Source organism: Quercus suber, unplaced genomic scaffold (assembly GCF_002906115.3).
Source record: "Quercus suber isolate HL8 unplaced genomic scaffold, Cork oak 2.0 scaffold_254, whole genome shotgun sequence".
Taxonomy (NCBI): domain Eukaryota; kingdom Viridiplantae; phylum Streptophyta; class Magnoliopsida; order Fagales; family Fagaceae; genus Quercus; species Quercus suber.
The window spans coordinates 651,462-661,674 of NW_027069710.1; the positions used below are offsets into that span (position 1 = coordinate 651,462).

Here is a 10,213-nt window from a genome sequence, read left to right on the forward strand (position 1 = left end):
TTATATCATGGAAGTCTAAGAAACAATCCATAGTGTCCAGATCCTCTGCTAAAGCAAAGTATAGGGCCATGGCTGTGATAATTTGTGAGATGACTTGGCTATTAGCTTTATTAAAGGATTTGGAGATCTATCATCCTCAACCTGCCTTACTATTTTTTGATAATCAGGCTGCTATTTACATTGGAGAAAATCCAGTGTTTCACGAAAGAACCAAGCACATAGAAGTAGACTACCATGTAGTAAGAGATAAGGTGCAAGACAATGTAGTTAGATTGTTCTTTACTCCCACACATTCACAATTGGTTGACTTACCAAAGCTCTCAACAGTCAACAATTAAAGTACTTCTTAGGCAAGATGAATATTGTGAACATCCATAGTTCAGCTTCTCATCTTGAAGGGGAATGCGAAAGTTTGGTTGACTGTACAGATGAAAAAAGAAGAAGAAGACAGATACAAAGAACATAGTTGCAAGCAATTCAAGTTAATTGGGTTAAAGAGTATTTGAAGATATGAGCTCAGGCACAGAGACAGAGCAACAGAACAGAATATTGGAAGACTTATGTTTAAGCTTGAGCTAAATGACTGTGATGTTTCATACGACCTGTAGTTTAGACTTAAATCAATTGGAGGCCTGTAGTTTAGACTTAAATCAATTGGAGGCTTAGATCAATTAGAAGCTATGTATATGAACTCATGTAAAGCAGTGATTGGTTGTAGAGGTTAAGCGCGTATAGTGTGGAGTGAGTTAAAGTTTAGTTATTTTCATTTTGGGATTAGTTCAGGTATATATACCTCTTGTACATTCAGTTTTGATTATTAATGCAATTACAGAAATTTCTACTTCAATCTTTTCTCTCTAGCTTGTTGTGATCTTCTCTATCCTCTAGCTCTCTGGTTTCTTATACAGAATCGCTAAACTGACCACATAAACTCAGGAACGTGCGATTAATAATTTAATACAGGATTAGATAAATGCGAGCAAAACGAAAACAAATGAAATTTCTAAGGTCAAAGGTGACCTACCCACTAATTTAATGAAAGAAGTGGCCTTAAGCCCAAGACCGTGCGATTGCCATTAGAAATCGAGCAGATAGTTCCTCGTCCAAATATGTGTTCATCACAAAAAGAATATAATAATGATGATGATGATATAAAGGGCCAAATATATGTTCGTACCTTGAATTCCCTATCATATCTTTAAAAAAAATATTAAAAAATTAAAAAGAACCAATTTCTATATAAACGTCAGAAAAAGGCAAAGAGAGAGATACGAAATCAAAGAGGGTCCCTGTTTTTTCACAAACAACCTTATTTACCCTATATATTAAAATTTATCCACCCTAAGCAAAAATTGTCGGCTACATGCATGGTGCTTGTTACTAGATCAAAGCATACATAATCTACAGACTAGACATCATTAGGGAAGATGGAAATTGAGAGGGACAATGCAGTTCTAGGCTTCTAGTTCTAGCTGCTCTTTCCCCACTCACTCTCACAAAAGGTTGGGGAGAAAGCAAAAGAGGAAGAAGCGCACAGGGGCATGTAAAGAGTTCTTTCTGTAATCACTGCAATTTTTCTTAATGTTACAAAATAATTAAAGGATCAATGTGGATGGTCGCCACACGTACTCGTCATGCATCTCTCGTGCTACTCTAAATTATACTCATATGGGTAACTTAGTAGTGCAATCATCGAGCATACCTATTGTGAGCGTCGTGAAGGAATTTAAATAATCAAAAGAAAATAATAATAATTTTTTCACTATTCATCTTATTTATGTTCATTTAAAGTTAGAAATTGTATGTTTTCAAAAAAAAAAAAAGTTAGAAATTGTATATTTCAATCTTACTTATCGAGTGAAAGTGGAGGAATTTAAACTATTGTAATACATATTGATAGTCTGTGAGAAGAACAGAATAATGGGCCAATGGTCAAACATGTTGAATGAACCTAAATTTAGAATCAAAATGGTTGAATCTGATTGAAAGAAAATAAAAAAATAGAAATCTCAAAATTTTCTATAGATCATTATTCTGTTTTAAATATGATAATTTAGACGTGAGTAACAAAAAATTCAATAGACAAACCCACATTAAAACCGTTGTGGCCTCCGAAATATATTTGTTATAAATTATCGCATGCATCTTCCAAATTTTGGTTCTGTAATGTTCTGGTTGGATTATTAAAGCATCTTTCACAAAATCAAACGTTCCCAATTGTCTGATAATACATTCAGCCACCGGTATTTTATTCTTCACTTAAAAAAAAAGAAAGAAAGAAAAAAAAAAACAAAAAACAAAATTATGAATAGCCAAGTAACATGTGAAGGGCTCAATAAACATGTTCTGGCTCAAATCAATAATGTAAGACATAGACATTGTACTCCACAACAGCATCCCCAGATTTGGTATCAAACGTGTAAGTCTTGGCCTGAGCATACCCACGAGCAAACCGGAAAACACCACTCCCACCTACAATGGGCATCTCCCTGACGTTCGAGAATACAGTGTTTCTCCCTAACACACTAAGAGTGCTACCATTATACTCTCCCTCTGTGAAAGCAAAGTTCAACACCATTAGCAACGCTGTCAGATTTGGTATCAAACGTGTAAGTCTTGGCCTGAGCATACCCACGAGCAAACCGGAAAACACCACTCCCACCTACAATGGGCATCTCCCTGACGTTCGAGAATACAGTGTTTCTCCCTAACACACTAAGAGTGCTACCATTATACTCTCCCTCTGTGAAAGCAAAGTTCAACACCATTAGCAACGCTGCTTCACTCTGCGACGCCAAGGTATAAATTCCTTGTGCTTGTCCAACAACTTTGGAGGTATTTTCTGGGAGGAGAGTCAGCGGGTCATCGATCACCGCCACAGCTCCAAACTCCGTTGGGGATTTGTTTGTTGTGGCAGCTTGTGCAACTCGTACGGCAGTAGGTTTGGGGCCACTGACAATGTCATGGAAGTAGAAGTGGAGGTGGCTTAGCTTCTGCTGATTAAGTCCAAGTGATGAAGGAGGTAAATTTTTAGAGAAAACAGGTGCTTCATCTGCGATGGCATAGGTTGAGAAGAAGAAAATGGTGAAGAGAATGAATAAAATGGATCTGGGTTTCGAGAGGGTTTTGGCCATGGCTGGGCTTGGGAGAAAGTACGTAGTGTTTTGGAGAAGAACCTAAAGTTCAATCTCTGTAAAGTTTCTCGTTATAGGTTTGAATCATTTGTTTATCATTATGGGTTGGGGTCATTTGCTTATATAATAGAGAAGCGTGAAAATATTAATGTAGCAGTTCCAAGTTCCAACAACTAAATCCTAACGTACACAACTGACCGAGTAAATAAGTGTTTTTTCGCAACAATAAAATATGTAATACACGTGTATGCACGGATTCCCATTAATTCAACGGCTAACGTGTTTTATTCTAGAATTACGCATTTTGTACTATCTCAGTTGGTGGTGAATTTGCCCAACCAACGCAGAACTGATCAAAAGGAATCACTAGCCAAACCACATAAAATGAGGGGATCAATAAAACGCAATTAACTTAATAGTCAAATTGGTGACCCCTACCCACTAATTTAATGAAAGAGTCAGTGGCCCTCAGGATCGTGCAAATGCCGATTATTAGAAAGCAGATGGTTCTTCGATTTTCAAAAGTTAAAAGGACCAATTCATCATAAAAAAAGAAGAAGGGGATGATGACTAAAAATCACAGACATAGATACGGGTATAACATGATTACATGAATAATTTTTAAAAAATTATAACATAAAATGGCCAATATGACACAATATGAGTCATATGACACGGATACGACATACGTGCGGCACCTTAAATAAGGTGTCCATACTTCCTAGCTAAAATAATGATAAAGGTCCAAAAATCTGTCTAAGTTCAGTTTAATCATGGCCTCACCAAACTCCATCAATGGTTTAACATTATTAATAAAAACTCAGAATAAAGTACCTATTATATATTCCTTAATCATCAAATCAGCATTCAAATTAACAAACATGCATATTGTAAGCGGAAGCTAGAACCAAGAACAGACCTATATTTGATGTTGTTTGTTGCCCCCATTATTATCAGAGTCCATGACCAATTGCAAGTCTCCAACAAGCTGAATCAGCATTGCCCGACGATGGTGCTTACCAGAAGCAGAGCTACATTACTTGGTGGGAGGGGGGCATGGTCCCAAATTTTGAAGGAAAAAAAAGTATTTATCTCTTAAGAAATTTAAAATAAATAATAATAATAAAAAATTGTTTGGCTTCGGCCTCCTAAAAATTATGAATTTCTTTAGCTCTAAGGGGAAAAAAATGTTAAATAAATATTTTAAATTCTAATATTGAAGAGATTTAAACTTTTAATGTAACACCATCTAATAACTAGAATAAAGTATAAGCATATTAAGGAAGTGGAAACAATACAAATATCTATTTTTTTAATTGTGAAATTTTATTTTGTCCCCCACTAAGAAAAACCATCTAGTTCTGCCCAAAGAGGGAATGCAATTCTACGTGCTCTTTCACTACTCACTCGTTTCTATTCTCAATTAATCAAGTATATGTAATATGAAATACATGCTGTGATGAAGTTTTCTTTTCGAGAAGAGCATATATGTCTAAACCCAATATTGTACTTAATGACAATTAAAGTTAATCATTTTTTTAAATTCAACCATTTGGCTAAATTGGCCAATGCCTTAATAACAATTAAAGTCAATCATGTGTTTAAATTGTCCAATGCCTTTACAACAATCAAATTCAATCATGTGATTTATTAGGCAATGTAGACATATGGTTGAATTTAATTAAAAAGCCTAAATGTGTGTTTGGGTAAAGTATTTGGAGACAAGATTTGGGGAGAAGCCAAAAGTTGATGAAGGAATTTATCAAACCCTTTTTTGGTGACCTTCTCAAAGGAAATTGCATTTGCACATGGAATATTTTGTCAGAGTTTGGGGGTCACAAATTTGGGTTTCAAGCCTTGTCTCATTAGGTATAATTTCATAAATGAAAGAAACATGTAACTTCATATTTCTTGGGCATGCCTTTGACAATTCTACAATCTTCAGATTAAAATATCTCTCTCTCTCTCTCTCTCTCTCTCTCTCTGTTTTTATACTATTTTCAGCTCTCTGATTTTTGCTTTTACCTTGATTGGCTTGCAGATTTATTCCATGGTGTCAAACTCAAACATGATATGAACGACCCACTCCCCCAAATTCATGTTTTTGTAAGCAATAGAACCAACTAATACATCTTCAAACCCATGCTGAGTTGTCGAGGCATGCCACCAGTTCAACTAAATGCCACATAAAAGTCGGGTCTCATGGATCACCTAATTCAAATGACATTTAAGAAACTATACCTAATAAATTTGGCCCTAAACTTTAAAGATAAGTATAGTTTATCATCAAATCAAAAAATAAATGGTCAATTTAAATCATGTTTTCACTTTACATTCCACTTAGAAATAAAAATTTTATATTTTAAATCTTTCTTACTGAGGGTAAATAAATAGTGATAGTCTGTGAGAAGAACATAACAATGGTCAACCTTTTTTTTTTTTTATTAGAATGGTCAACCGTGTTAAATGAACCTGATGGAAAGAAAATATAAATAGTATTTTCAAAAAATTTTATATAATTATTCAATTTTAAATCTGTTAATTTAGACATGATTAACAAAAATCTCAACAGAAAAATCTCAAATTTAAAACCATAGTGGCCTCCAAAATATGTTATAAAGCATCTTCTAAGTTGTGTAATTTATTGCTTTATTGGATATTATCAAATGAGACAAACAAGCATTATTAGGGTTGTCCACTTACTCGAGAAACCCAACCCACCAGAAGGATCCCGAACCTAAACTAAAAATCGATCTATTTGGTGACTATGACGATCAACGGCAGGTCTTTGCAAGTAAATCAATTTTTTTTTTTTTTGAAAGGAAAATCAACTTCAATTAAATAGAAAGAGACAATGAATCCACATACAAAGCTTCTGCAGCTGGCGGAGGGGTATCCTCCAGCCACGCACACTCCTCACTAATATTTCTAGCAAAACGAGCTAGAGAATGTGCTACCCCATCTGCACTACGCCTAATACATTGAAAGTCCACAAGTCTCAACCTTCCAGCCAAGTGTCGAACGTCATCAACCAGATTTCCCAAGCGAGACCAATCTGACCGATTAGAAACTACAGCCCGCATCACATTCAAATTATCACCCTCCACGATTAAGTCACCAAACCCAGCCTCCAACGCAAACTCCAACCCTCTTCGACAAGCCAGGACCTCCGCCTCATCACTGTCCATTACTGTAGGTCCCCTCGCTGACAGAGCTGCCATAACCAGACCATTACCATTCCGAATAATCACCCCAACACCTGAGGCTGAAATATCAGAGAACACCGCGGCATCAAAGTTCATTTTGAACCTCGTACCTACAGGAGGTTGCCACCGCTGTGACTGGGCTAAGCCTCAGGTATTGCAAGGTGAGTCCGAGCCTCCACAAACTCCGCAAGAAGACAGCGAGCACGCCCAATCAACGCGCCTGGCTCCTACAGCAAACCACCAAACACAACCCGGTTCCTACGGTGCCAAAGAAGCCAACAAAGCACCAGAAAAAACTCAAATACATCCAATGGCATCTTATGCCACATATCCTCAATTAACTGAAGTACAAAGCTTTGTACAGTCAGCCCCTTCTGCAACACACGTTGTGAGCATCCAGCCCATACATCTTGAGCAGCTTTACACTCCCACAATGCATGAAGAATTGTTTCAGGGACTAGTTTGCAGATGGGACACAATTCATTCTCAACAATCCGTCGTTGCCGAAGTTTTTCAAGTGTTGGAAGAATATTGTGGCAAGCTCGCCACATAAAGACTTTGATCTTATTTGGGATGCGCAGCTTCCAAATTCTGGTCCAAACAACGCTACTTGACCTCAGATTGGAACCAGCACCTTCCAAGCTAGATTCCCTCACAAGAGTCCTAGTTGTATGATAACCAGACCGCACCGAGTACCGACCATCTTTATTATGCAGCCAAACCATCACGTCTGGAACATATCGCCTGCACAGAGGGATCCGATAAATAGCCTCAGCATCCAACCTGCTAAAAACCACATCAATGACAGTGCGGTCCCATTGGAATGTATTCCAATCAATTAGCTCCGATACAACCCAATCATCCACAGCTACATTCGGAGGAATCAGGATTTTATTTATGGGATGGCCAGGCAACCACTTGTCAGATAACACCCGAATGGAAGATCCTGAACCCACCCGCCAACAACAACCTCTCCTCAAAATAGGCTGAGCTGCAAGTAGGCTTTTCCACACATATGAGCTTTTTGGATGATCAACCGCATCCAAAAAAGAGCACCGGGGAAAGTATTTGGTTTTCAAACACTGATAGAGAAGAGAATCATGGTTAGTCAACATTCTCCACCCCTGTTTCGCCAACATAGCTAAGTTGAAACTTCGGATGTCTCTGAATCCCATACCACCCTCCTTCTTTGGCTGAGCAAGGGACTCCCAGCTCTTCCAATGTATCTTCTTTGCATCCCCACTTTGACCCCACCAAAACCTGGCACATATCATGTTTAATTCATTACACAATTTCGTTGGGAGTTGAAACACTCCCATCGTGTAAGTAGGAATCGATTGGGCCACAGCTTTGATAAGGACCTCCTTTCCCGCTTTAGATAGCAGCTTCCCTTTCCATCCCTGAATCTTCTTCCAAACCCTTTCCTTAAGGAAGGAGAAAGCTTGATATTTTGACCGGCCAATCAACGTGGGTAATCCCAGATAGGATTCAAATTTGTCCACTTCCACCACCCCCAATGAATTCTTTATCCAATCCCTTTGCCCCCTGCTACATAACGACGATAAATAGACGGATGATTTTTCAAAGTTAATACATTGACCAAAAGCCACAGCATACAATTCTAAAACATCCGAAATCACTTGCACTTCCTCCTGATTGGCCTGGCAAAACACGAGCGAATCATCAGCAAAAAGCAAATGAGAGATGGGAGGAGCATGCCGACAAATGGACACACCATAAATCCGGCCCAACCCCTCCACCCTGGTCAACAAAGATGAAAAAGCCTCAGCACAAATCAAAAATAAATAGGGGGAAAGCGGGTCACCTTGGCGAAGCCCCCTAGTCGGCCTGAAATTACCATATGCCTTACCGTTGATTCGAACCGAAAAAGAGGAAGAAGTAACACAACCCATAATCCGGTCAATCCACCCATGAGGAAAACCCAACTTGATCAACATTCCCTTCAAAAAGCCCACTCAACCCTGTCATATGCCTTACTTATGTCCAACTTCAGAGCAAGAGCCCCATTTTTGCCTTTTTTCCGACCATGCATCGCATGCAAAGTTTCATAAGCCACAATCACATTATCAGTTATCAGCCGGCCAGGCACGAAAGCACTCTGAGAGGGGGAAATTAATTGGGGCAAAATCAAGCAAGTAAATCAAATTTAAACCAATATGACATATTACCGTTGTTAGATTTTGTCGTTATCCGTTGATACATTGGTTTCTCCTTTAGATGTAGTGATATTATAGTCAAATCAAACCAGATCTCGACTAGATCTTAAAAGATTTTAAGGATGAGACCCATCAAATCTCAACTAGAAATTAATTAGATCTCCACCATGACCCGGTGGTTTCAATCAATCCAAGGAATTGTGAAACTGTGGTGGTCAAAGACCTATATGGCCACAATTGGTGACGAATGGCACAATTCTAGACTCGAGTTGATCGGGTCTGATGAAACGTAAGTTCGTCAGTCAAAATGGACAGATGGAAACAATCGTCAACCTGTATGAATGTACCCTCAAAATGGTCACCGGTGTGGTGCCTGCCACAACGTCTCCAATGCCAAAGTCAGTACAAGGTAACTCTTTGCAAAATAAAAATGGAACTGTAGAAAATGGCAATGAAATTATCTTAGTATTTTTCGATACCTTGTATTGACACTATGATGGCCTTTTATATGTCTTCCCGGCTTCTTCTAGCCGTTGGAGGCAGTTATATATGGTGGCCTTAATCCTCTTGGTAACGTTTTATGTCTTATAATGTGGTTTCAATGTGCTCCAACGGCTTATACAGTTGGTTCTGCAACCATTCCATGTTTAATTGGCTACATTGAATGGTCTAGTTGTGTTCATCTATAACGTGGTATTTACTTTATCTTGCCTGAAGGTGTCCTCGTCTATATTGATGGGATCGTCCATGTGAGACGGACTCATCAGTCCCGTTAGCTGCACCCCGATTCTGTGTTCGTCGTGACGTGTCATGACGATCATTGAATATGAAGGGTTACAGGTTGCAAATGACTCTTGGGGTTTTGCTCCGTATTAAGTGCAAAGTGGCGGCGCTCCACAAATCATGGCATACGTGGCACGTGCTGACTGGTAGAGTTAATGCTCCAACTAGTGGGACTATTAGGTTTCCTGCTGATCTTTTCGTTTTTCGAGCCTTGGTTTTTAAACTCCTCCCCTTCTTATTTTTTCTTTTCACTTTTCTCAAAAATTTTCAATTATTGCTTCTTCTCCGTTAGCCTCTTTCTGCTATCTTTCTTCGAATTGGTGTGCTGTTTGGTAGTGCTTCCTTGGTCCGCCATTGTTTAAGGTACGTTCTTTTCCTGCTTTTTCCTTTTCTCGTTTTTGTTGTGATATTGTTTCTGATTTCCTTCTTTTCCTTTCCTTTTTCTTTTCACTTGCTTTCAATTTCTTTGGGGTTTAGTTTGTATTGTTCCTCCCTGCGCTTCTTTTTGGGTTTTCATGGTTAGTAACTCTAAGGTTAGGATTGCTTGTCCCTCAGTTTCTTTTCTTTTCGCACGTTTGGGGGGATCTTTAGGCAATTTTCCAGACCTTGAAATTTTTGTTTTCGAGGGTAGTGGTCTGAGTGTGGTATTGGCTGAGTTGTTGCCTCTAATACAGCAATCAATTGACTGGTTCGAGGGTCAGGATAGAAAGGGAAGAACGATGTCTGAGGTTAGATCTAGTTACCTCGAGACTAGGTTATCGTCTAACGGTGATCCAGTGGAGGGGGATACAGCTGTCTCTACTCCTCGTGTGATTAGGGCTTTTTATGCTGTCGAGGAGGCTTGTGAGTTAGATGCTGAAACTGTGGGTAGATGCAAGGATAGGTTTCAGTTTCCGAAGAGGGTTCGTGTTCG

General features: G+C 38.7%; 2 protein-coding genes across 2 annotated transcripts; both read right to left on the reverse strand.

Moving 5' to 3' along the window:
• Positions 1–2,188: 2,188 nt before the first annotated feature.
• On the reverse strand, positions 2,189–3,225 carry LOC136070710 (dirigent protein 22-like). The gene is made up of 2 exons (XM_065781016.1): positions 2,663–3,225; positions 2,189–2,472 (listed from the first exon to the last, which is right to left on the reverse strand). Exons 1-2 carry the CDS (start codon positions 3,132–3,134, stop codon positions 2,357–2,359), a joined length of 588 nt encoding a protein of 195 aa, XP_065637088.1. The 5' UTR covers positions 3,135–3,225; the 3' UTR covers positions 2,189–2,356.
• Positions 3,226–5,971: 2,746 nt separating this feature from the next.
• LOC136070709 (uncharacterized) lies at positions 5,972–6,436 on the reverse strand. The gene has a single exon (XM_065781013.1). It carries the CDS (start codon positions 6,434–6,436, stop codon positions 5,972–5,974), a length of 465 nt encoding a protein of 154 aa, XP_065637085.1.
• Between the last annotated feature and the right edge of the window lie 3,777 nt (positions 6,437–10,213).

Bases quoted from the DNA above. Each gene is read 5' to 3' on its own strand.
- LOC136070710 (XM_065781016.1), bottom strand. From the start codon at position 3,134: ATGGCCAAAACCCTCTCGAAACCCAGATCCATTTTATTCATTCTCTTC. The intron at 2,473-2,662 runs GTGGGAGTGGTG...TGCCCATTGTAG, and splicing joins CAGGGAGATGCCCATTGTAG to GTGGGAGTGGTGTTTTCCGG.
- LOC136070709 (XM_065781013.1), bottom strand. From the start codon at position 6,436: ATGAACTTTGATGCCGCGGTGTTCTCTGATATTTCAGCCTCAGGTGTT.